The sequence below is a fragment of the Ailuropoda melanoleuca genome, chromosome 3 (genome assembly GCF_002007445.2).
Source record: "Ailuropoda melanoleuca isolate Jingjing chromosome 3, ASM200744v2, whole genome shotgun sequence".
NCBI lineage: Eukaryota > Metazoa > Chordata > Mammalia > Carnivora > Ursidae > Ailuropoda > Ailuropoda melanoleuca.
The window spans coordinates 107,472,701-107,499,809 of record NC_048220.1 but is presented as its reverse complement, the minus strand read 5'-3'; the positions used below and the strand labels follow the sequence as shown (position 1 = coordinate 107,499,809).

Sequence of the window (27,109 nt, the reverse complement as noted above, 5' to 3'; positions counted from 1 at the left end):
CCGCCTGCAAATAGCAGCTCTTAATTTCTCCAGTAGTAAGTTGGCTTACTGTGGATATATAGTGATCGGTGAGCAGGAGTCCTTGAGACAGACTTTTCTACCCAGATGTTTTTATTACCTAAAAGTTTTATAATTTTCTTACTCTTTAAGAGTTTTGTCAGCTATATTGTTTTGAAATTCTTCCATTTACACGAATGATTATTCTCCTTATGAACCGCTTCTCATTGGATACCATGGAGGAACTTAAAATTCAAGTGTAGGTATTTGGGGAGAAACTTGAAAGATCTTTTGAGTGGAGTTCTGAGTGTTGGCACACTTGAACATCCATTTGTAGGAAGTTTTAAAAACATACTTTATGAAGAAACCGATTTGGAAAGCTGCACGTACGTGAATACATGACCAGCCTGTCTGGTGGTGCTTTGTCACGTTGGGCCTTTAATCGTGTGTGCTGTCCAAGGCACCAGACGTGGGCGGTAGCTTGGCACGTGTAACGTGGGGGCCAGTCCAGGAACTACACCTCATTCATCACATTAGAGCAGATAGGCTTTTCTCAAGCGCCAGTTTCACCAGTGACTTCCAAATGGCTCTCATAATCCTACATGTTTCCCCTTTACTTTCTCATTTCCAAGGCACCATCTATGCTCCTCGAAGGAAAGGGCAGCTGTCTGCAGACATCTGTATGGAAACAATAGGAGAAGAAATCTCCGAGATGCGTCAGATGAAGAAGGGTGTGTTTCAGCGAGTGGTGGCCATTTTCATCCATTACTGTGATGTCAATGGGGAGCCGGTTGAAGATGACTACATTTGACCGGTCCCTCCTACTTCCCAGGTATTCTGGCGGAAACTGCTGGGGTCCTGCAGCTGCCCGCGAGTGCCGCAGGGATTCAGGGCATGCAGTTTGGAGGCCCTGGCACATTTTGGTATAGAGGAAATGTATAAGGAACATTGAAGTTGTATACAAAGATCTGTACATAGAGGAAATATACTAAGACAGTTCCCGAGTACCACCTTTATATCATATGTTTATACAATTTAATTTAAGAATTCATTTTAATGAAGGCAGATAATTGGAAAGAGTTCATTTTGTTCATTTTTCCTGACTTAGCTCATAAAGTGTCAACTTTTTGGCTGAGCCCCCATTTACTATATTCTTAATAATCATTGTCATCCCCTTAAATCTGTGCCTTTTTCTTCTCGAGCAAAGCTGTTTGAGTAAATCTGTTGAAGAGTCTTTGTGTCTTGTGTGCTTTTTTGTGTTATTATTAAAACCAACTAAAACCTATAGGAGGCAGCTTTATGTCTGTGTACAAAATGGTGGTTTTTTTTTTCTCTTGGTATTAAAGTTGCCGTATTTCTTAAAATCAAATAAAAAGATTCATGAGTTTTAAAAAAAAATTGAGTTTGAGAGGGAAAATGGAAGTTTCCAAAGCATTTCTAGTTATTTATTTCCACATTCAATTGTGTATATGCTTTATCTTGAATATAAAAATAAAAGTTTATTAAAAACTTTTTTCTTGCCTTGGACCATTCTGAATCCCTGTTTTTAAAGAAGAGTAGCAATAATACCACAGAAAAGGAATGTGTAGAGTTGTGTCTAAGTAAGATTCCAGTGTAATCCAGTCTCTAATCGCTTTTTTCCTAAAATCCTCTTGCTGCAAGGTGTTCAACTCGTAGAGCTCTTATGTGGCCAAACACGGGAGAGCAGAATTTCCCAAAATACTTGGTCACCAGGAGATGGCCTTTCTCTTTCTCAGAAGAGAAATCACCCTGATGTGATCTATGCCACACTTTAGGGCCAGGGGTCAAGAATAAAAGCTTTTAGAGCAGCACCTGTGTTTGAGGGACAGCTTTGCCACTTGCTAGCTGAGTGACCTCACAAATGACTTAAACTGAAGGTCTGTGGAAAAGTTTTGTCAGCCCTTCCCAAATGGAGTATGTACTTACGGTCTCTATGAGGTGTAAGGACCCTTAGAGACTGTTTCATTTACACAGGATTAATTGAAGCCCAGAGAGGGAAGATTTCTCACTTATGGTCAAGAACTGGTCAAGGCTAGTAGGACAAGAATTTAGGTGTCCGTCTGATTCCCACTGGGCTGCCTCCATATCATCACGTCCACCGAAATGCGAGTGTGCCAGCAAGTTTTCCTAACACTAAAACAGTGTGAGTGATAATCAGTGTCTTCCGTCAAAGTTCTTGCTTTTTCAAGACAAAATTATTTCTATCACATTGGGAAGAATGTCAGGTACCACGTTTAGTCATCTTATTACCTTATTTTTAACTTGGCCAATCTCCCTTTTAACTAAAAGTGTGTTGTACTCTCCAGGTTAGAAAAGGCAGGAAACAAATTCTAAAACAAATTATATTTAAGTTAAAGGCGGGAAGCAAATTCTAAAACATTCTAGATATTTCAGAATAATACAACTCCCCCAACTCTGAAGACTCATCGAAACCTGTTTTTTCAATGTAACTGCAATAACCAAATCATCTAAACAATGCTGAGATGGGCCGCTAGAGGCCGCTGCTTCCTCACTTGTTCGTCTCTCTTGGGCTCCGCTAACCCACTGTTAGAACAGGTACAGCAGGGAGCGCTAAGATCATTGCAAAGATGCCCAGACCGGAACAACTGAAAAACAAAACCATGAGCTTGTTAGAAGGCCGTGTGTGTGGCATGAATGGCTGCACAGCTCTGCCGACAGCAGGGGACAGCCCACTCTCTGTACAGGGCCAGACTACAGTCACTTCAGGCTCCACTGTGGCTGGTAACTGGGTTGTTGGGAGTGTGACCGCAGCCACAGAGGATATGTGAACACACGGGTCTGGCTGTGTTACAGTAAAACTTTATTTATGGACACAAATTTGAATTTCACATAATTTTCACATGTCACAAAATATCTTCCCGTTTTCCAACCACTTTAGAAAGTAACAACCGTTCTTGCAGACTGGAGGACTTGGCCCCCAGGCCGTAGTGTGCTTGCCCGCACCGCCGTAGAGAATGGAGTTGTCCTGCTTGTCCATGCAGTCGCGTGTCACCATCTTGTGCGGTGTCTGGCACATTTTTTAAAGGCCTTAAGAACTATTTGGTGGACGGATGACTGAATAATGTGTTAGAGATAATCGCGTCTGTCTCACGGTGCTGCTAGCTGTGAGCCCGAACAGTCCCTGGAGAGCACAGCTGCCCCACGGCTCTTACAGGGACTTCGCCGTGGGAATCAAGCCCTCAGATTCTGACTCCCTGGGATGACTGCCGGCTGACTTGGGGATGGCCACAGCCTCTCCTCTGGGGGCTCCGTTTTCTCATTTGTAAGATGGTAACTAGGAATAACAGCCCATCCCACAGGGCAGTTGGGAAGGTGCAGTGAGAGCCTCCATAAACGGGGAAATGGGACGCAAGTGGACAGAGTACTGCTTCAACTGTAATTCCCTTGATTAGGAGAGGGGTTTTTACTGCTCTTTCCATAACCTGTTCCTTCGACCATATTCCAGGATGGTAAGAAGCAGAGAGAACTGGCGAGGTCATGAAGAGGAAGTCATGATACCATGAGAGCACTTTTGAAAGTGCTTCCCCGGGAGCCTGGGTGGCTCAGTGGGTTAAACGGCCTACTCTTGATTTGAGCTCAGGTCGTGAGATCGAGCCCGTTTTGGGCTCCACGCTCGGCAGGGAATCTGCTTTTCTCTGTCTCCCCCCCCCAACCCAATGTGTGCACGCTCTCAAATCTTTAAAAAAAAGTTTTATGAAGTGCTTTGTGTACATCCTCATACCAATACTTTAAAGTGTGTCTGATCATTCTGTCCCCTGCTTTACTGTTGGGGAAATTAGAGTTGAGCAGGTTAAGTATCTTGTCAAAGGCACGCATCCGAGAAGCAGTGGTAGTAGGGTGCTGTCAGTCTGCCTACAAAGCCTGTGTCACTGGGGCCGAGCGTCTCAGTCCCCGGAAGGGAGACCCGCTGAGGCCCATGGAGGGCAGGCCTTCTCTGCATGGCAGCTGCCTCTTAACTGTGAACCCTCTCCAGTGCCCTTCGTGTGGTTAGCACAGTCCCAGAAAAACCAAGGCCGCTGGTTTTCTGATGCGGGCCTCATGTGCCCTGCTCAGCCACGGGACGAGGCCAGACCCGAGAACCAACACTGCTAGTGGGGCGGCCTCGGTCATATGGCATGGAGCACAGCAACCAAACAGAACGAGGAGGAGTCGCATGTGTTGACGGAAAATGACGTTTACGGTGTACCACTGAAAAAGGCAAGTTGCAGCTTGTGATAAACAGCGTTATTTATAGATAAGNGCTCGTGATAAACAGCGTTATTTATAAATAACGAAACAAGACCGTGTATTATTATATGTACATTCATACACACGGAGATACACAGAACACATTCTTGGGTTACATGAGCCAGGTGTACGAGCGGCTGCTTCTCGGGAGGGGAGGGGGATTGAGCCAGGGTCAAGCGGTGTTTTGCTCTATCTAGAGTTAGAACTTTTTATCATGGGAACAGACTACATTAATACATTAATGTGTACGCATCATTTACGTCGCCTAAAAATATATAATTTGTATATTTAGAAACAAATTTAAAGAAGAGAAGGAGGAAAGCACTCTGTTAGAATGGAGTGACCTCAAGTGTTTTCGGCCCTGACTCCTATGTCCTTGGGCAAATCACCTTCCCTGACAATGTGGGCTTCCTTTTCTAGAATATGCTGTCAGTAACCCCTCCCTGCAGGCTACCGTGAGAGGCTCAGTGACCTCTCGTTGGGAGAATAGAAACTGAAGTGCCTGCAGTGGTGAGCTCCTGGGCCAGAGGGGCCTAGCCAGGTAGCGCTCCAGGTTCTGCCACAACCTGCCCTTGCAGCCCCTCCTCGTCCGCGCCCCCCACGGAGGGTCTGAGGTGCAAAAGACAAGCGCGCATGCTCGCTTTGGCTCACGCGGCTCATTCTCGGGGTGTGCCGCTGGTTACTCAGTAGCCCGGCGGCTGAACACTGGAAAGAGTAGGAACGACCAACGCTGGAGCGCCTTTCCTCCCGACCAGTCGTCTACTGGATTCTTCCCTTGTTTAAAGGCCCAAAGTGAGGCTCAGAGAGTGGAAGGGAACCAAAGAAGACACTAGAACAAGGGCCAGGCAGGGCTGCACCCTGGAATAGGCAGGTCCCGGATTCTTCCCAGGCCCCAGGCTGCGGCAGAAGGGCACTTCTAGGCGGCAGAAGGGCACGGGCCACCCCACTTGCTCGTACTCTCGGTGCGAGCGTGGAGTAAGCTCGTCCCGGTGAGGACGGTGTGCCCACGGCTGGGACTGCGGGCTGGACGATCACGCCGCCTGCGGCCGCACTCCACACACACTTCCCGCCCTGGGGCCTGGGCTCGTCGCCAGACCCCTCAGCTGAGGTCGGCTCTGCTGCAAAGTGGGAGAAATTTGGGCGCTTCTTTCGTAAGGGTTTTATGAGGATTAAGATAATCTACGTAAAGCATTTACCACAGCGCCTAACAGAAAGGAGGTCATTAAATGTGAGCTGCTCTATTGCTACATTATTATTACAATTATTATTATTATTCACTAAGGTATGTTCTGGGNATTAAGATAATCTACGTAAAGCATTTACCACAGCGCCTAACAGAAAGGAGGTCATTAAATGTGAGCTGCTCTTACTATTGCTACATTATTATTACAATTATTATTATTATTCACTAAGGTATGTTCTGGGGTGAGCTAAAAAAAGGCAGGGAAGGGAAAGGAGAAACAATCTGCATCAAATATAACGGCAATTAAAAATATCAGTTTCACTTTCCTTCTCTCTATGGTTCCCAAAGGTATCGAATTCCACTAGTGATTAATCACATTCACTCAAAGTTTGGAAGTTCCCCTTTGGTGACTTCTCTCACAGCCCTTCGCTGCTTCAGGAGCCCCTCGTCAGGTGGGGAACGGGCCCCCCTAGTCCTCCGCCACGCGGTCAGCTCCCTTTTAAACGCATAAGCACTGGGCTTACGTTGGAACTTAAAAACCTTATTTTGTTTTCATTTCTTTATCTCTATGGCTGCTTTCTATTTATGGCAAGTAATACTGATTTTCTATTCTGGGATTGATAGAAATGTTTCTAAAATAAGTTTATAAAACCTGAATTGACTTGAACGAAAATATTAAGTAAATCGCAGTACAGGCAGGACCCGTGTTTGGGAAAAATCCTAATGGTGGCCCTTGCCACGTTGGAACACTCCCAACAATCCTACCGGCTCAGAGTTTTTCCATTTTGTGGATGAGGCAAGCANCTACCGGCTCAGAGTTTTTCCATTTTGTGGATGAGACAAGCAAGGGCTGGTTGAGATTCAAAGCGGCATGCCATCCCAAACCCAGGCCTTCAAGTCCATCCCGATTTGTTTCAGTTGAAGCCAAACACTCAGCCTCGATTTCCCAGACTGAATGAAGAAGAGATTGCCGATGATGGCTTCAAAAGGTAAATGCGTTCGTCTTCTCCGCCCCCAAGACCAGCTGTTACAAGGAAGGACACTGACCAGAGCGGAGGACGGTAACAGAAAGACAAAAGCAACACTGATCTCTCCCCGGGGAGAAGTGCAACACCAAAGAGAAAAACAGGCCCACAGCACAGCACCAAGAGAACATTACTTTGTACTTACTTGAGGACAATATCGAGGGCAGTTTAGTTACAGCCACTCCCGGCCCTTCCCCGGTTCCCCACCCCCATTGGCCCCACGCCCACCCCCCACTGCCCAAGTGGACGGCAGTTTGCTCCAGGACGGAGCCAGCGAGCGCACGAAGCGGAAGTGGTGGTGAGATGGGAAGCTGCAATCTCGGGAAGAATGGGTTTGTCTACAAACACATACTTGGGGGTCAGCTGAAGAAGTTGATTTTGATCTCTCTCGCTTTCCGGCTGCCGCCCAGGAGCAGGACGGGGAGTTCGGGGCTTCTACCTGCACAGTCCGGCCAGCCGGAGAGTCAAGTGGAGAAGCAGCACAGCTGGAGCCCCTCGATCCCAGGCGTGGGGGGTCTGGTTGCCATGCCCATCACCCCCAATCAGCCATGATTGTCCAGCTGATCTGGCAGATGTGGCCAGAGGTGTGCACGACACCCCCGCCCCTGTCCCCTGGAAGCGTCTCTTCTTGACACCTAGGCCTTCCTGGAAGAGGGTGGTCTTCTCAGAGAAAACAGCAGAGGAAGTCTCCTCCTTCCTCGGACAAGCTCTACATGTCTTCCTCCTCGGTCGTCCATACACACGCTCTATGACCTGGACTCCCGGAAGCCAGACCTCTAAGTACTGCCGGGCCAGCAGTCGTCTACACCGAGCACCTCCGGTCCCATCCTATCAACTGCCGATGTGGCCATAGGGTGCGTCACCCACACCATCCCAGCCCTGGTCCAACGGGACAGCAAAGTTTGCTTGGGAGCCCTTCTCTGCAAAGGAGACCATGTTCTTGACAACGGCAAGGGCTTCTAGTTCCTCTGTCGTGGCTACTACACTGGTCCAGGGTGCTTGGGACCTCTGCGGACACCAGTCAGGGGCTGGCCCACAGAAGCGCGTCCCGAGAGTCCAGAAGATAATGGCCTCAGGTTATGGTAGGATCTCGTTTTCCCATATAAGCTGTCATCTGTGGATCCCTGTTGAATTCAAGTTACCACTGAATGTGGCAGACCTACCACTGAGAAATAATATTTTATGCAAGCAGATGAGTTTGCCAAGCTCCTGGGAAAAGAAGCATTTCATAGGGAACAAATCTTACCGGATGGATGCTTGTGTGTACGCGTCCCTGTATTCACGAATAGATACTGTCAACTTTGGGGACACTCAGCAAAGTTTACCAGCTGCCTCAACGTGCTAAGCCTGTTCCTCCTCGTGATGACCCGGTTCTCATGATCTCTTAAGTCTTTCCCTGAGAAGTTCTTTGTGCTTTGAGATCAGAGACCTCATTCAGACAGCGTGGGAAGAACTCTGGACCCCCGAATTTACTCAGCTCTGCTTTTTCCATGAAAAAGCGTAGAAAGAAAATGCAACAGTGAGGAGGCTTGTTAATCCTCCCCGGGAGGGTCCCATACGTGGGGTGACAAGCCAGCCTCCTTTGCCTGGAACTGAGGGACTTCTTGGGATGTGGGACCTGCGGTGCAAAGACCCGGGTGTCTGACCATCCTTCCCACGGTTTCTGGGGATGGAGAGAAGAGGGAGAGCCAGTGGGTTCTGCTTTCATGGATAAAATAGGTGATAAGGAGGCAATTGTGGCTTCTGGGATGATTAGGAAAGTGGGGTCAACGGATCAAGGACAAAGGCAAGGAGAACTGGTGAGGCTAGAAACTTCGGGCGCATCTTTATCTTGTAANCCTTGTACCCCCCCCCCCCCCCCGCCCCAGCCAGCCACACCGCTGTCCCCTGGGCGGGTCCCGAAGGACCAGCCACCCAGCTTCGCAGGAGGAGTTTTAGAAGCAGCCAAAAGAAAGGCAACTGGAAAAAAATTTGCCCTCAAGAGAGTTTCAACCTGGGAGGATCATTTGCCCCAGGATAAAGTGATTTGCTTGTAGCTTTGACAGGAGGGGAGCCTCTCCTGAGGGGCTTGGAGGAAGTGAGATGCTAAAAAATGGAGCCCCAGCAGCTTCACAGGCAGGGAGGGGGCTAGGGAATTTTCCCAAGAAAGTAAGTTGGTCCATGATTATGTCTTTGCCCCAAGGAGCAAAGCACCTGGCCCAAGACCAAGCCCTGCCTCTGTGCAGGGTCCTGAAAGCCCCTAGAAGGTGTCTTATGGGAGCAAGTTCGTGTCCTTGCCAAATCTGAGTGGCAAGACCATCCTTAATCAGCATTCTCAGTGAAGGCTCCCTTTCCCACTGTCACGGAAGGAAAATGCATCGAGATTCATTCCACATGATCTCAGAGCCAGTATGCCTAGGAGAAAAATGCCCTCTTTAAACACACACACAAAGGAGACCAACAGTAAAGATGCCTTTGGGTAATGGATCCTAGATCAAAGCTTGAGCAGTTTCCAAATCTATCCCCAAGAAAAAAGAAGAGAGAAATGTTCAGATCTATCAACCGGAAAATATTGATGTTTCACTTGTCAGCTCTTTAATGCTTCTGGACAGATATCTTGGCATTGATATCAACTTGACTTCATTACAAGAGCCTTGATTAATTTACCCACCAAAGCTTGTCCCGAAGACGGCCGCAATGGAGAGGAAATTGGAGCTGTTGAGTTTGGAGAGAAGACTTAAAAGGGTGGGTGGATGGAAGATCAGTGTCTTCCAATATCTAAGGGCTCTCAAAGGGACTGGGGAGCTAACTGCATGGCCCCTGATGGAAGATGGAGCAGAGACAGGATTGTCTTCCAACAAAGGGAAAAACTTTCCTATAATTAAAGCTTCCCTACAGTAGAAGGAACTGCCTTAGGAGGTAGTGAGCTCCTGTCCCTGGAGGTGTGCAAGCAGAGACTGACCGACTTCCAGGAATGCTACGGAAGATGCTACTCCTGCATTGGATGGGAGGCTGGATCTGACGATGCCTGAAGTCCCTTCTCAACTCGGAGAGCCTCCAGATTCTGGCCTTGGGTCCTGTCCAACACTGTGCCGCAGGTACCTTCCCTGGGCCCTCGGCCCCACTACCTCGTGCCTCACTGGTGGTGATGAGAGTCAGGAGAGATGCCGGGTGTCCTGTTCACGCAGACATGAATGGGAATGAGTGGCTTAATCATGAGCCATGTTCTCAATCAGAAGCATGATTCCAAGGATTCTGGGTCATTGTGTATGGGCAGTTTCTCAAGTTCCTGGTGATGTCCACTGTGCAGAACTGTGTACCTAGGGAGGAAGGAAAGAAAGCATGAGAATTCAACCGGCGTCCTTCAAATGCAGAGCGTTCCCACTACTGTTGACTTCCTTTCTAATATATGCTTCTGAGAGCATGCCCAGGTGGCGCTGGGCATGGGGTACATCAGAAGGGAAGTCCCAAGAACTGAATTCAAATTGCTCATTTTAAAAGTAGGAAACGGAAGGCCTGGAGGACAGGACAGGCTCGGAATTACACAAAGAGTTCGTGGCAGAGTTTGGACTAGAACCCAGATTTCTTCTTTCCTCCCAACAAAGCCTAAGGCTCTTTCGTAATCATCACAGTGGACTCTATGTACTACCTCAAGCAGTGCCTGAATACGCAGTTTCCTCTACCAGGGAGGGTTCTGGATGCAGCAAGAGTGCTGAGATGAGTACAGTACTCCGAGTCTGAAAGACACAGTAACTGTATTTGTTTCTTTGATTCCTTTCGGTGACATTTGGGAGAGTGAATCAATTAGATGAATCAGACAGCCTGCTGACTCTAAGCATCACAGTGAAATTTACTACTTGACGGCTGTTTATTATTCGCAGCGTCACACACTTGCACTCATATGTTAATTGCCTTTAAATCCATCTCAGGTGCAAGTGGTCTTATCATCAGTAACCCAGATTCCAGCATCCGGCAGTTATTCTTACGAAATTTCTATGGAGTTTCGGAGCAGTACCACCACTCACTCCCTAAGGCCACTGTCAAGCCCATTCCGTAGAACAAATAGACACATGCCAGCTGTTTGGCATCGTATACTGACAAGCGGCTTGGTGGTGGTTTCTCGTGAATTACACTGAGGCTTTGCTTTGAATTGTAGTGAATTATTGCTGACTTGTATGGATTCACGGGTATTTATCGGACACCGTACTTAAACCCTCTCCAGCATTACCTTATTTCATCTTTACAACAGAAGGTAGTAGTATGTTCGTTTTGCAGTTGAGCAAAATGACACAGAGCTTTACTGACTTGCCCAAGAGAATAAAGGTAATAGGTGAAGATAAAGTCAATCCAACTCTATCTGATGCCAATACCCGCGTTTTCACACAACCCGTGGACCAGGTATGAACTTAGAACAGCGGGTCTCCACAGGGACAACTGGGAGACATTTTTGGTTGTCGTGGCAAGGGCATCCAGCGGGTAGGGACCAAGGGTGCTGTAAACATTGTGCAATATACAGCAAGTGTCCCACGACAGAGAGTTACCTGCCCTCAAATGCTAATAGTGCCGAGATCGAAAAACCCGGATCTAGAATAAAAAGTCCTCTGAGCTGGCTAAAAGCAGATGTTAGCTGAGGAAGAGAGACAAGGTGAAGGGCGTGAGTTCGAGCTGTCACAGAACTGTCCACGGCCACTGATGCTGGGCTTGAGGCTAGCGGAGGGGACAGGACTTGAAAAACCACAAGCACCAGCTAGACGAACACTGAGAAGAATAAAGTGGAAGTGGCCCTAGAAAAGAAGATCGTACACTTATAATGAGGGTGACCAGGGAAGGTGTCCTGAGAAGCTATGTGACTAAAGACCTCAGGGAAGTTAGTGTTCCAGCTACTGAGTCATTAATGCTCGGCCTCAAAACCCCTCTCCCACACCTGGCTTTGTAAGGATGCTGCAAACAGCATCAGCTTCGTATGGGGCTCCAATCAGGCTTCTCCAACAGGGGGCCCTGCAGGTGGAGGGAGGCCTGACAGAAGGAAGAGGGCCTTGCCGCTCCCGTGGGCACCATCCCAGCCAGGCTTCTTCAGCACGTCCAGTCCACGGTCTTCCCAACTCCTGCAGAAGCAGCTTCATGGCAGCCCCTCGGAGACGTCAGCGCCAGCTGGCCAGTGCCTCCTCTTCGGAGATCTAGGTCTCTGTTCTGTGGGGTCCCTCCTCTACGTTTCTGCTTTGTTTGTTTGTTGCCTTGTCCACTTAGCCCTCGAGGTAATAGTTGCTTCAGACACAGCCCACACTACTGAGGAAGGAAGATGTGCTCCAGGCACCATTTTCTATAATTACATACGTTGTTTCATTTGTATCATTTACTCTTCACAACTCTACGTGGCACCTACTGTACTTAACCCTGTTTTATAGATGAGAAACCCGAGACTCAGAGAAATCAAGCAACTGATATAAGGCCACAGTGCCCACGATGCCCACACTCTTGACCTCAAAACTCCTCACACTCCTGACCCCTGTTCGTGGCCAATAAGTTACTTTCACAGGCAATCCAGGGCACCTTCTCCGACACCAAGTTCACATGAAGAGGGTGTCCTGGTTTGAAAAGGCAAATGGATACACCTGATCATGTTAGAAAATGTGCTTTCACGGAATACAAGCACAGCTCGACAGCAGCCTTTCCTGCATCTCCCCTAAGCGTCTGCTTCTCATGTGCCCGTGAGCAGATTGTTCAGGAAGGACTAGAGAAGAGGTGTGGGATTGAAGTGGATATTGCAAGTGGAGGTTCCCTTTACCCAGAGCACAACTGAAGGGCAGCAGGTTTTGAGAGATGGGAGTAGGCAGAAGGGCGTGCTTTCTAGTTCCAACACGTGTGTGTGTGTGGGGGGGTCTCACCAAGGTGTGGTGGGTGGTTCACAGGGGATGGAGGAACTGGTCTGAGACTTCAGTGGAAGGACTCTAGGAGAGGCAGCGTGTCTCCAATGGAGTCTGGCCTGCAGACGTACTCCCTGGGCTTGGGTATGCCTTCCCAAGTCTCCATGAGATACAGATCTTTAACTCAGTGTTTTCACATTCATAGTATATGACACGTACTGAAGCAGATCTGGGGTCATCTGGATGGCCACCCTGTGAACTCCCACTGCCTTGTGAATTCAGATCACACATTTGCATGAGGTCCACCCTGATGTCACATTGGCAGTGGCCAATTTTAAGCTGTGTTTCTTGAAGTAGGATGCAAGAGTTTCCAGCAGTCTATAAGCACATTCACGGGGACCTACATGTCCTCAGTTTGAGGAATAGTGGGGAAAAGAAAGCACACGATGCTTTAGACAAAGAGAAGAGCATTCAAACCCTGACTCTACCACTCTACCATCCACTGGTTGTGTGACCTGGTCAAGGAGATCAGTTCTACCTACTTCAGAGCTTCTTTGTGATCAGAAAACTACCATCTCTAAAGGGCTTAGCAAAGGGCTGGACACATAGTAGATACTGGTATCTTTCCTGTTAAGGAAACCAAGGTTATGAAAATGTGACTTTCCCAGGGTCCGAGAAGTAGTTACACATGGAATGGTTAAGAATAGACTCTTGGGGCGCCTGAGTGGCTCAGCTGTTAAGCGTCTGCCTTTGGCTCAGGTCATGATCCCAGGGTCCTGGGATCAAGCCCCGCATCGGGCTCCCTGCTCAGCGGGAAGCCTGCTTCTCCCTCTCACACTCCCCTTTCTTGTGTTCCCTCTCTCGCTGTCTCTCTGTCAAATAACTAAATAAAATCTTAAAGAAAAAAAAAAAAGAATACACTCTTAATGCCTGCGTAAATCCTGGCTCTGACACTCACTAACTCTGAGTTACTACAAATGTTCTGGGCTGTTGCGAGCATTAGATGAGATGATGCACACAAAATGCTTATTAGAATAGTGACGGTCATGCAGTAAGCGCTCCATAAATGTTCGTGAGTACTGTTGCTACTTGACATTGGACGTGAAACTCGAAGCCAGTACTTGATGGCTGATTTGGTGCAGAAATCCATTCTTCAGTAATTGGTCAGACATTTGTTCACTTAGCAACTGATCACAGAGCTGAAAGAAAGCTTCATGATGCCTTTACAGATAAACAAAGAGCCCCAGACAGCCTGTCACCTGTCAGAGTGGCGAAAGCCTCTCGGTTCTGTTTGGTGTAAGATCTCACTCGTCGTTTCGCAGCTGCGCCTGAGGAACGCAGACCCCAGAAGTGTGGGTGTATACCTGGGCAGTTTCAAGTGCAGACAAGAAGACTCACTGCCGTTTCCCAAGCAACGGCCGGGCAGGAGGCAGCTCCCTTCAAGCTGGGTTGCTTCCCCCCTTAGCATTAATTTACTCAAACATGAAGGGAGCCACATTAGGTTTGGTAATTACCTGAGTCTACAGTTCATTCACTGAGCAATTAGCATCGCACTTAGAGCAGCTTGGATGCAATAATTAGTCACATAATAATAGCCCCCTCTGCCTGCCCAGCCTGGCATTATAAGGAAATGATTAGACTTTATTACACAACACCCCAGCCCTCCCCGGCATGGCGGTGCTCACATGGGGTGCCTGCAAGGTGTTTTAATTATTAAAATATAATGTGCACGGCTTTAAAGGGATTCAACCCTAAAGCAGAGTTTCCCGACGCTGGAGCCCCATCACCTGGGAATAGAGACCTCACACTGGGTGTTTTCTTGATGTTGGGAGGAATGCGACTTTCGAGTCCTAGGCCTTTATTCATTCAGCCACTTATTTATTTAAAAACGTATTTTCCGTGCCTACCACAGTCTAGGCACCGTGCCATGCCCTGGAGACATGAGCGTGGTGAGGAAAACCAGCACAGTCTCTGTCCTCCTGGAGCCCACAGTGTGATGCAGGAGACCCACAGCCAGACGCAAAGTCGTCACAGTCCCAAGTGGCATTGGGACGGGAGGCCGCTGGGCTTGCTGTGGGAGCATGTCCCGGGGACAGAGGCGTTGGTGTGTGTCAGCGTGCCCTGGCCCGGGAAGCGATGGAGATGAGAACCAAAGGGTAGGTAGGGGTTAAGCAGGCAAGGGGAGGGGGCGGCTGGCAAAAGTACCACCGCCATGGGAGCAGGTGGGTGCTTTGGGAGTAGAACCGGCTGAGGGGCGGTCTAAGACAAGCACAAAGACCCGGTGAGGCTCAGCACACCCTGGATGGCTTCACTCAGCCTAAAGCCACAGAAAGCTGGCCACGGCTGTGAGCAGAGCAGGTGCGTGAGGACTTCGTGTTTGGAAGAACATCCTAGCTGTGGTGTACAGAATGGACTGGAATGAGGTTGGAGTGGGAACCCAGAGGTAAATTAAGAGGTAAATTAGCTTCCTATTGCTTCTGTACAAATAGCCACAAACTCATTGACTTAACACAAATTAGTTATCTTACAGTTCTGGTGATCAGAAGTCCAAAATGGGCTAAAGTCAAAGGATGGGGTCGAGCTGCATTCTTTCTGGAGGCTCTAGAAGAGAACCTGATTCCTTGCCTCTTGCGAAGGCTGCCTGCATGCCTTGGTTTACGGCCACATTGCCCTGCCCTCTGCTTGCATCGGCACCCCTCTTCCAATGACGACAAGAGGTGCTTGTGAGTACGGTGGGCCTCCCGGGCAATCCGGGATAATCTCCCCCTCTCAAGATGTATAGCTCAATCTACATGTACAAAGTCCCTTTTGCCATGTAAGGTGATAGATTCTCAGGATTTGGGGGATAGAATGTGGTCATCTTAGGACAGCCATTCAGTGACACATCACAGATGATTCTCAAGGTGTCCAGAGGTGACTCAGAGATGTCTGATGGGACCAGTGGGGGTGTTGAGAAGAAGTCAGATTCAGGATATATCTATCTGGAAGGGTCCACTGGTGCATCAGCCATGGGGGCAATGGGGGCATTTAGTGCTTGAGGCACAGCACGGGCAAGGCAAAGGCATGCAGGCAGGTCAGAGCACAGAGTGGTACGCTTTGTGTGAGGAACAGTGGATGTTCTAAGAATATATCCTACGGGGTAAGGGGGGGTGTGCTGGGAAATGAGGCTTAAAGAAGGGTGAGGCGGCATTACTGGGGGTCTTAAAAGCTGAGCTAAGGCGGTTGGGCTGAATCCTTTGGTGATGGAGACTAAGAGGAACACTGGCTGCGTGGTGGGAAGTGGGAGGGATGATCAGGGCACTGAGACCAGCGTGGAGGCTCCCTCCTCCAAGAAAATGAGGTCATGAGCAAGGCTACTAGGTGTTTCTTCCCCGTCGGATGCAGCTGTGGCACCAGCTCTTGCCTCCCACAGTCTGAGGAATGATCCCCACCCCTGCAGCAGGCTCTCTGGTCATAGTGGAGGCCAAAGCTAGAGCACTCTTCTTCCATCTCCAGAGAAGATGTGACGTCAAGACACTATCAGGCTCTTACTGCTTGAACGGAGAACGCATGGGGCTGCCTGAGGGAGCCAGGTTTGGCCCATTTGTTCATGGAAACAAAGAAAGGTGGCCCCAAAAGAGAAAAGAATGAAGTTGATGTGCAGTGCAAAGCAGGCCAGAGATTATGGCCTCAGAGAGATGGAAAGAGGAACAGTAATCCCTGAAAGTGCCCCATTCCTTCTTTTAGCCCCAGTGAAGGGCAGTGAACTTCCTGCTCTGGAGATCCACGAGCTGTCTCTGTATCTTTCTGATAGATCGTGAGCGGATCGACAGCCTGTGGCAGACACTATGAACCATGTCCTTTAAAGCATGTGCCCATACTCTCTTCTTTCTTTCTGACAGAGTGTGTCTCTTAGTAGAGGCAAAAATGCTCAATGCATTGCAGCTAAGGGCTTGGCCTGTGATCTTCTCCTGGTAGATAGGACCTGATGGTCTGCTATGGCAGTCTGTTGAAAAATGTTTTCCTCCTGAATAAAAGACAAGTGCAAGAAGAGTCTGCCTTATCTTCCGGCATTTGCTTATGGCTATGGTTTTGTAAGGAGGATGCAGGGTTTGGAGCTGTTGCAGCTATTTTGTGACCATGAGAGCATCATCCCAGGATGAAAACTAACATGTTGAGAATGGCGGAGTGGAAAGATAAAAAGGATAAAAAGCATCTGGGTAATTCATGCTGTTGTTGACTCAATGGATTAACCGACCCTGAAACTACCCAACTCTGGACTTTCTATCTTGTGTGAATGACCTCCTTGTTTAAGTTCATTTTAGTTAGGCTTTCTAGACTGTCCTTGTGGGCCAAAGCGTTTTAAATGATGTAATGTCCATGCTCCCTGTCTTCCATGTTTATGGTCACTTCCCAAATTCTGCCACATTCAAATCCTACCCATCCTTAAAGACCCAGGTCAATGCCCACCAGGAGGCCTTCCAGAAGCCTTCTACACTATTCATCAGCATTTACTGTCTGGAGAAATACAAATTCTCTGCTAATGTCAGGTGTCTGATTGGATATATCTCCAGCCTCCTAACACTCCTGAAAGGCAAGGTCCGTATATTATAAGAGGTAACAATCTTTTAGTCCTCTGTACCAGACCCTGCATTAAATACTTTGAAAATATTATCGCACGTGGTGCTTACAATGACTCAATGATGTTGCGCTATTATTTTATAAATCTCCATCTCACAGATGAGGAAACTGAAACTTGGAGAGCTTTAGATTTGCCAGAAGCCATTCAGCCAGCAATGGGCAAAGCCAGGATTCCAATCCACGTGTGTTAGAACCCTTTTTGCTGTTAGTACTTCCCAACCTTATTCCTTCTTAATCCTTGCTATGGAGCTCACGACACCTCACACAGAGTGCAGAATATCATGGAATCTAGAGAAATGGAATGGAATGAATGGATTACAGAATAAGACAATCCTCCCCGACATCATCTGGCATTTGTATTGATCACAAAGGACAATGGCAACTCCTCTGTCCTCGGTCCTCATGCGGCTCTGTGTGCTATACTGTTCAGACAATCTCTGCACCTGTGATGTGCTTTCCATTCTTTTATGTTCAATGCCATAGTTTCTGGGGGTGGGGGTTCCCCTCCACATTTGGGAACGGCCCTGCCTATGGCTGTGGGTAGTTCTGGTTCTCAATCTCTCCATGGTAAGGAGACTGAGAAAGCCACGTTAGCATGAAAATCACATCATGGGCTGGGGTCGTTCCCATGGAAACACGTGGCAGAGAAGCTGGGAGTCTAAAGAAGAAGAAAGGGATATTTTCCAGCTGGTAGAGGACTGAAAATGTTATGGACTAAATGCATCCCACCCCAAATATGTCCATAACCCTAACAGGATGGTATTTGGAGGTGGGGACATTTGGGAGATAATTAGGTTTAGATGAAGTCATGAGAGTGGGGCCACCATGATGGGATTAGTGCCCTTATCAGAAGAGGAAGAGAGACCAGAGCATTTTCTCTCTCTATTTCTCCCTCTCTGGTTTTCTCTGCCATGTGAGGACTCAGTAAGAAGGTATCTGTCTGCAAGACAGGAAGAGGATTCTCACTGGGAAACGAATCTGCTGGCTCCTTGATCTAGAACTTCCCAATCCCCAAAACTGTGAGGCATCAATGTTGTTTAAGCCACCCAATCTATGATAGTTTGTTACGGCCGCCCAAGCTGACGGATACTGGAGATCTTAAGGAGCCAAAGCAGGCATGTGTGGGGAGGGAGAAGGAAACAACAGGATACGTCGGAGAGATAGGACCTTTTGTCCAGAGAAACCCGAGGCATCAAGAGAAAATGAACTACCAGAGGGTGTGAGTTAGTGGGCGCTTCTGTGACTCTTTCAGTTGACAACACTTCATTTATCTAGAGATCAAGCACCCAGGGACCTTAAACACCCAGAGACCCGACTGAGCGGTTTCTATTTGTTTGTTCTTCGTTAAGTCCTCTGAATCATCCGAGTACTTGTCACAAATGTGTCGGCTTGGCTTAGCCTTCCTCGGTTTCTCACTCAGAGAATATTTACCCTTAGTTTGTGTCTCACTCTAGAAAGCTTGGTGCTTTTTCCACACATGGCAGAGCAGAGCTTGCTAGCAGTGGACAGACTGGCTGCAGGACAAAAGGACAGTGGATGTGTGCAAAGGGCAAAGAAACATAAGAAAGTCCACAGAAGTGGACCCAGTGAAACCAACAGGGGCCGTGGGTGCAGGCGAAGGTGTTTCAATCATCTCTCGAGGCCGTCACTGTACTGGGATGGCTTCATACAGGAAAGCCAAACTCACAACTTTAAATAAAGTGGCTCAAAATCTGATTTGATACTGGGGGAATCCAAATAAAGTCTGTAGTTCTGTTGCTAGGAATGGGAAAATGCAAATTTTCCAGCTTTGGTCAACCATCTGTGGCTGTGTAAAATGTTAGCCTCAGGGGAAGCTGCATGTGAAAGTACACGGGACTGCTCCTCTACGGGTATAAACGTGTTTCCAAATGAAACGCTAATAAAATACTACCAAAACCTCACCTCACCCTGATACAGTCACAGCCACTTGTTTAAGAGAGATGAAGGGGCGCCTGGGTGGCGCAGTCGGTTAAGCAGCTGACTCTTGATTTTGTGGTGGGTCGTGATCTTGGGGTTGTGGGAGGGAGCCCCGTGTCAGGCCCACGCTCAGCGTGGAGTCTGCTTGAGATTCTCCCTCTCTCTCCCTCTGCCCCTCCCCCTGCTTGCGCTCATGCTCTCTTTTTCTCTCTCAAATAGATAAATCTTTGGAAAAAAAAAAAAAGGTGAAGGAGTTCACCACTTATAGCCAAGGACAGACAGGATGACTGGGGACCTGGGACGACCCAGATGACAGCAGCTCTGAGGACCATGATTCCCTGGGCTGAATCCAGCCCCAGCAGGGGCTCATCTCTCAGAGGCCTTNGATGAAGGAGTTCACCACTTATAGCCAAGGACAGACAGGATGACTGGGGACCTGGGACGACCCAGATGACAGCAGCTCTGAGGACCATGATTCCCTGGGCTGAATCCAGCCCCAGCAGGGGCTCATCTCTCAGAGGCCTTGGGAAGGCTGTGCTCCCAGGACAGGGGAGAAGGCCCAAACAAAATCTAAAAATGAAAAATATAAAATGAAATAAAGCTCCCAAACCATACGCATCTGTGGCCTTCAGATCAATAACGATGAAGGTCCAGAAGGCACTCTGGGCAGGACGGGTGTCTGCCAACGGCTGTGACGTATCCATGTCAGGTGACGTGTCTGTTGGACAAGCTGGCCCCGTGAAGACAGAGGAACAGGCAGAGACCGAAGACATTTTATAGGAAGAAGTGACGAGACAGACACAGACAGACGCATAACACAGACAGTGACAGACTTACAGAGCGCGGGCAGTCACACAGGAGCTGGCCTACTGCAGAAGAGCAGGAGGAGGCTGGAGACAGAGGGACAGCCACTTTTAGTTGAAACAGAAAACAGCCACAGAGGAGGGAGAGCCAAGCAGACGTTGAGAAAGAAGAAGGAAAAAAAAACACAGAAGTTAGTGAACAGGTGCTCTTAGCCTAAAAGAGGATTCCAGTAGCCTCAAAGTGCCTTTAGGGGACAGTAAGGCGGGGAGCATCGTTAAACTTGGTTACGTCCCACTGTTTGTCTAGAAAGCACTTTTCTAGCTGGCATGTCACGCGGGTCCCACAGAAGCCGGGGAGGGTCACTGTGCAGGTCCGCCTGAATGCACTAGGAAGGACACAGGCATAGAGAGCTGAGGCTCCTGTCCCCAGGTACCCAGCAGTGAAGACGGCTGAAAGCCACGAGTTCCGAGTTACTTTGCACGGCGATGTGGCTAAGGAACGCACAGAAAGCCACCCTCCTTCCTCCTCTTCCTCTTCCTCATCACCAGCTGCCATTTCCTGAGTGTTTACGGGTGCCAGGGCCCGTCCTGCACTCCTTATGTGGTATTCGCACGTACACGTGAGACTCACCACCCCTGTGAGGCGGGGAGTACTGCCCCCATTTCCTGACGAGGAACTGAGGCTTAGAGGCAATGGGACCAAGAGAATCTGGTGAGCAAGAGGGAAAACATGACTCGACCCCCAGGCCCTCTGACTCAGAGCACACACCTTTAAACTGTGAGCATCATGAATCTCTGAGCCTCGCTTCCAAAATCCTGGACTTCCTGTGTCCCCACCCCCCAGTCAGATTCTGGGCCAGGAAAGCAATGAGGCTCTTTTTTTAATTGAGCTCCAGGTCCCATTCCAAGAAGGAAGAGCTGTCCGTGGCTCCCTCCCATTTCTCAGAGACACCCCACAACCCCTGTACTAGGAATCCACACCCAAGTATCTATCCCCTTCAGGGGTCTAGGCTCCAAAAGGCTCTCTTAACTTTGCCCATGTCTTCCCTTAGCAAACACCAAGTTCCTCTTCAGATGACAAGAGGCCAAGCAGAAAGCCAGGATCCTGCAATTAGGATTTTTAAGGGCAATCTGATTAAAATAATTCGCCATGAGGTCAAAAAGCACAGAACGTACCCTCTTCAGCTCTCCTCTCTCTTCTTTAGCTCCTTTCCCATGATACGTCTCTGTCAAAGAATCTTGGAAAATATCATTGGGTATATATATGGCCACTTCCTCCATACAGCTATCTCTGACCAACTCAATGGGATAATCCCTTTCCTTCTTGCAAACAAACAGTGCTTCCTGCTTCTATAATTTATTTGACAATAGAAGCTGCCTTATGACAGCCTTTGATGTAGCTTATTAAGTGCGACCTGCATGGGCATTTACGTGGTATGTTTCCAGATACATTACAAGCCTCTCGGGGAGAGGAACCACAATTTACTCAATTTATTGATCATTATTAGCTAGGCAATGCTGATCGAGAGTCAAACATCCAGAATTTAATGTCAGCTCCACTCCTCAGTAGCCTCTCACCCTCAGACCGCCCTATGCCTCCAGTTCCTAGAGCCCCTCACTGAGCAGAGCGCAGCCAGTGTTACCAGAAACAAAGCACTCTCATCACGTGCCTGGTGCTCAGTAAACATTAGCTGGCACTACTCCACGCAAACTTTAAGTTAATGACATGATTAAATGGCAACTTGGACCCCCAGCTTTTTCTTCCTTCAGCTGGTTCTCTCTAGCCCTTCATGAGCGCCATGATGTGCTTCTGAATCCTTCAGTAGCAAAGCTCTCTAAGGGTTACCGTCGGAACATTCTGAATAGTCTATGCAATTCTTCAATTTCAATAATAGACATGTTGGCATGAAAATTTGAGAAACTCAGAAACTTCCATTAGGCCATAAATAATCAAAGACTTAAATGTCTGGGTATCTGCTTGCCTGACATGCTTCCCTGGAAGTCAGACTATCAGAACCCAACCATTCAAATACTGGAAGCCATGGTGGGTTTTATGTGAGAAGAGATGGACCCACTCCTTCACTCGGGGTCTTCCAAACCCCAGTTCTGTGCTTCCAAGCATCAGTGCAGGGTTGGGATTACCCACTGGATCATAGAACTACAGATTATTACAAATAACTAATACTTGGGGAGGGTGTATATATGTGTGTATATCTCCTCAATTATTTAATTAAAATTTTAACTACTCTTACGTATTTATTTATAATTTTTCCTTTTAAATGCAAGCCACAATACTGTTTTTCTTGCCTATAACCCTTAATGAGTCCAATGAATGACCTTTTGAGAGTGCAACGTGTGGGGAAGTTTCTAGACATGTCTGAACATAGCAGATGCTGGCCAAAAACACAAAAAAAACCAAACCATTTTTCTTGCAAACATCTTAGAATAGAATAGAGTCCTTACAAACACTATTTTGCACTGCCCTATCCTTAAAAATGGGACATGTGATTAATTTTACACATTGAAGTAATGTTAAAATGAAATTTAAGATATTAATAGGAAATAAGCATTTAGATTTTTCAGAAATTTTATCATTTGTATTTAAAGACCTTATCGACCGTCCCCCGTCCATGTCAACCTTGCTGGATTAACAGTACAGTCTTCCTGTGACCTCTCGCTGTTTGCATTCTCACTGGCTGACTGATCACATCTAATTGAATCTCTGTTTTTATACACAGAGATTGTTTCTTACATTTGTACTGCAGACCACAATCTTACAAAAGCCCTTTGACATCCATTATTTTATTTTGTACTCACCACAAACCCAAGAGGTAATGTGAAGATATGAATGAAAACTGGGTCCGTCGCCCCTTCCTCTGCCCAGACAGTGGAGGAGACTTTAAATGGTCACACGGGACCATGCTAACTGGTCAGGCTTACCTTTCTTAAGTTCAAGCATGTTCAGTCCCGACAGGGCCTTAGCCCGGCAGCTTGGGACAGACCCAGGAAGCCGCACAAGGCAAGCTGCCTTGGCTGCTGTTCGGATGGCGAGGTGAGCGGCCAGGGATTGGTTGGTGGTTAGCCAGCTGCCTGGCAGCAGGTGTGAAGAAGCTCAAAGCCAAGCAGACAAGGCTCGGTGATAGACAGAGAGAAGAGGTCTGGCCAGGAGCTGGGGATCCTGGAATAATGGCTCGGAGCCTTTCGAAACACCTGGATAGCTCCTGCAACCCGCTTTGACATTCTAATAACCCTGGCTTCTCTGATTAGCTCCATTCCTGTTACTCTCAGGGGAACGCTGACTTAAAAGGTCTCATTCACAAATATTGAGCTAATAACCTACACCATTGCCATAGGCTCATACGAGAAGACTCCATCTGGCTCAACACAGTGACCCGCAGGTCTGCCTTTCCCAGGTCAGGGAGGTCATCTCGTCCTCCTCCCCAGACTGACGGTTCTGTGTCTCCCAGACAAGGGGTGGGGAACGAGTCACACAGCTGTTTCTAAAGCAAAGCTGGCATCACAAAGCGGAGGCAGGTCATGAGCTCTCTGTAGCGGGGCAGCTCCCCTTCTGCAAGGTGCGCTTCCGAGTCTTCCGCCCCATGTGTCAGGGGCAATGCTGAAGCTCCTTAAGGGTCATTTCCATGACCTCTGCAGCGATAGCATCAGGAAGCATGACTTCACACACGTCCAACAACAGAATCTATTTGAATCTATGGCCTTAAAGAGAACGTGAGCTAACTAACACTGATCGGAAATGACAGGGGCTCTCTCCAAGAACGAGCGCTGAAATGTTACCTATTTTTATAGTCAAGCACTCACTCTCATGCTATAAAGCACTACAATCTTAACAGCCTGCTTTAAACATCACTCCGAGGGCGCACTTTGCTCAAAAGTGTTTTGGCTTTTGACCAAAACCAAATAAAATACAGCACTCATCTGACCACACCAGCTCTGTTGTTAAGAATGTCCTGGCTCCTCCTCTCGTGCTTCCCCACTGCAGGTACGTCCAGGCTGGTCCCTAGTGGCAGACTGAAGTCTGGCACATTCTGAAGCCATCTCTGTCCCGATTGGAACTATCGGGAGAATGTGGGCTGCTGTTGATGAGTTTCACTCTTGGCAGCATAAACAATGAGGTCCTAAAAGGGGGTTGTGTTTGTTTGCTCAGGCCTTTTTCCATTAGGCTTGGTCATCAGCCGGTTACATGTGCAGTCCTAAGATCAAATGGCTGGAATCCAATTATCCTAGCTTCCTGTCTGCAGAGCCCTGCCAGGGAAGAACATGGTCATGTTTGCCTGTCTTGTCAGGCTCCCAGAACTCAGAGTATATCATTTGGAAAAAACTAACAAACAACAGATCCTCAGACGTTTTATGGGAGAGGCAGCATGGTGTGCAGAGAGGACAGACTGGTCCAGAATGCAAAATCTACACTCGTCCGTCCTTATTCCACCTCTTCCTGGCTCAGCGTCTATCCCTTTGCTTTCCTGAGCTTCAGTTTCTTACTTCTTAGCAGGGGATCGTAACACCAACTGCTGGGCTCTTGGGTGCTTCTGGTAAGATGGGGTATGCGAAAGAGCTTGGAAAACCGTGACAGTGATGGGGATGATGGTAACGAGGGTAGCTGACATTTACTGAGTGCCTTCGGCGAGAAGGGAACCGTGCTAGGTGTTCGAGAGATGCTGTCTCATTTAATTCTCGCAAACGCCTTTGGAAGAGTTGGTGATGACGGTCATAACGATTTTAATAGCAAAGGCTAACATTTCTTCAGTGTTTACCATGGACCAGCCTCCAGTCTCAGCTTCAAATCCCCCCATAACAAGCAAGAAATGCTATTATCACTCCTTCCTGACAGGTGAGGAAAGTTAGAGACAGGAGTTGGCGAGTTTGCTCAAGATCGTGCTGCGGGCAAGAGGCCACAAGGAATCAAACACAGGCATCCTGATTCTAGAACAGGAGTCGTAGACTTCTAGAGACATCTCTAGACATTTCTAGACATCTCTAGACATCGAGAGAGCTAGATGTAAGTATTTTAGGTCATCTCAGTATTATAGGGCTGGCTTCCTCGGGCAGGGAGGTCCTACCATCCTCATACAGTCTCTGTTGCATACCCTTCTCCTTCTTTTTTGTTTTGTTCTTTTTCTGTCTATTTAGTTTTATGTTGTTGTTGGTTTTTGCTGGTTTTTATACCCTTTGCAAAGGTAAAAACCACTCTTGTAGCTCAAGGCGATAAGAAAGAAGCTGATGGCTAATGTGGCCCACTGTAGTTTGTCGACACTTGCTTTAGAAATAAGTTTACTTTTACAAATAAAAAAAAGACCCAAAGCTCAAGTGTTTTAGTCCCTGAAATTAGTTTGTCTGCTTCCATAAGCTGTCAACAACATTCCCGGGTGCTGTTAAAATGGAAGGTCTTCTGAGTTAGGGATGCTGTACTCATCCCAGTCAATTTCCAAAGAGAACAGGCTTTTTCCTCTTGGCACAGGCTTGGGAACAAGCTAGCAATCTGAGATTTGGCAGACCCAGAGCCAAGTACAGTGCCCGACACACAGATCTCCAGTGAGGGAAGTAATTCTGACTTGGGAGTGGATTCAGTGACCCCACAAGGTCTCAGGCATTTGCTCAGACTTTCCTGGACCTTGCACTACAGTCAGTAAATGAAGGCAATGACATCCTTTATCGCGCTCAGGGGGAGTCTGTGGCAGTTTGTGAGATAACTTGCCACAGAGCTATTTGGGGGAAAGAAAGATGTTACAAGAAGAAATATGATCTTTACGACAAATCACTTGACAGACAACAGTGTCACTAGAGGCTGTATTTATGGCTTTGAAATAAATAAGTCAACAACCAGAGGCAGGAGAGGAGAGAAGACTCTGTGCCGTCATCAAGTCAATGTAGTCATATCCACCAACACAGCCTCACACGAAGCAGGGATTTTCATCTTGACCTCGGGTTTCTACTTCAGAGAATAAATGAGCTTCTTGGAAATGTATCTGACAATCTGTGCTTACGTCCAGGTCTTTGGCAGAAAGTCCAGAGATTTTATCTGGCTCTCAGAGAGTCTTATTGTGCCCTAAATGGTAGAACTATAATACATTTTTGCAGTGTAGTTTACACGTGAGGAGGAGAAGGGAAAGAAGAATCTTTCTGGTGTGTAGTGAGCAGCAGTGGGTTTTGCAGGTGCCCTTGTCACTATGATGCTTTGTTAAGCTCTCAAGAGACCCACTTCGGGTCCTTCCCCGAGCAGCTCCGCAGTCCTCCACTGGCGCTGGTGTGTGGGTCTGCACGTCCAGCCGGAGGGTCAATCACCAGTCCAGGCTGGCTGCAGTGAACAGCACTTAGGGTAAAGCAGACCCTCGACGCAGCAAGAGAGTCCCCTCCACTTTCTATTCCGCCCCAGGATGGGGCCCCCAGAGACCGCCATAACAAGCTCTGAGGCTTTTCTCCCCATTATTAGCACCTCGCAGAATTTTATTAAACAGCAGGTGTTTTATAAAAGTCTATCTGAATGAACTTCAGGATAATAATGAAAGTGATAGCAATTACTCCTTACATTCCTAGGATGATTAAGAAGGTTGTTTCCTTTTCTATCTGTTGAGACACTATCTCAAGTACACTGTCTATATGCACTAGTCGGTCTTTGCCAATTAGAGGGTGTTTTTACTCAGTGTTGTTTGTTGCTGTTGGTGGTTTTACACTGAGATGCCTGGTTTGGAGGTTTCTGTTTTGTGTGTGGGCCTGAAAGCATCCTTCCTCGGGGACTGTGGTTGTAGCCCCAGGGAATTAGGTCCTATGGACCGAGACCAGGGTGGGCTGGATTAGGCTTCACAGACAGGGTCGCCCATGAACTAGGCCTTGGCTTTCACTGGCATGTGGTGGGGGAACAGTGGGCTGCAGCAGAGCAGGGAACGGCCACGTAAGGACCTGACCGTTGCAGAAGGAAGTGGGACTTGGCCTATTTGCACTTGTGCTGCTCTGAGATGGGATTGTATTGTGGGCATGGACGACATATCGATGAGCAACTTTAAGTTGCTCTTTAAGTGTCTTGGTAGTGTTGTTGAATACGGAAAATTTTCAGCATATGGAAAATTGGGGGAATGTTACTTTATTTTTTATTTGTTAGTTATTGTGTGTGTGTAATTTAAAAAATACATTAACCTAGACAGATGTACAGGGAAAAGAATCAGAAAACGGTGCAGTTATCTGGTATGAGGGAATGGGGAACGAGCCCCGAGCCCCAAAAGGTGACAGTGAAACTAAAAAGGAAAGACGAGATAAAAGACTTTTCAAAGGACGAGAATTTGGAAACTGAATGTAGGGGCATGGAAGGTAAAGAAATCAGGAGTGACTTCCCACCGAGAGTACTGGAATAATGATGATGATGATAATGGCGATGGTACTGGCGTTTGTTGCCCACTTCTATACCTCTTAGCATACGGT

At 47.8% G+C, this 27,109-nt stretch overlaps 2 protein-coding genes across 12 annotated transcripts in view; one reads left to right on the top strand and one right to left on the bottom strand.

Moving 5' to 3' along the window:
• FBXO38 (F-box protein 38) overlaps positions 1-1,231 on the top strand; it is a 57,214-nt gene extending 55,983 nt beyond the window's left edge. For 7 of the 10 annotated variants that reach the window (XM_034656925.1, XM_034656920.1, XM_034656921.1 and 4 more), the window contains one exon: positions 630-1,231. In XM_034656925.1, coding sequence (XP_034512816.1) covers positions 630-808 — 179 coding nt within the window. In that variant the 3' untranslated portion in view covers positions 809-1,231. The remainder of the gene's footprint in view (positions 1-629) is intronic. The other 3 variants (XM_011217390.3, XM_002930555.4, XM_002930554.4) reach the window with 1 other exon arrangement.
• Positions 1,232-8,509: 7,278 nt separating this feature from the next.
• Positions 8,510-27,109, bottom strand: part of HTR4 (5-hydroxytryptamine receptor 4) — a 148,126-nt gene continuing 129,526 nt past the window's right edge. For both annotated transcript variants that reach the window (XM_034656917.1, XM_034656919.1), the window contains one exon: positions 8,510-9,773. In XM_034656917.1, coding sequence (XP_034512808.1) covers positions 9,686-9,773 — 88 coding nt within the window. In that variant the 3' untranslated portion in view covers positions 8,510-9,685. The remainder of the gene's footprint in view (positions 9,774-27,109) is intronic.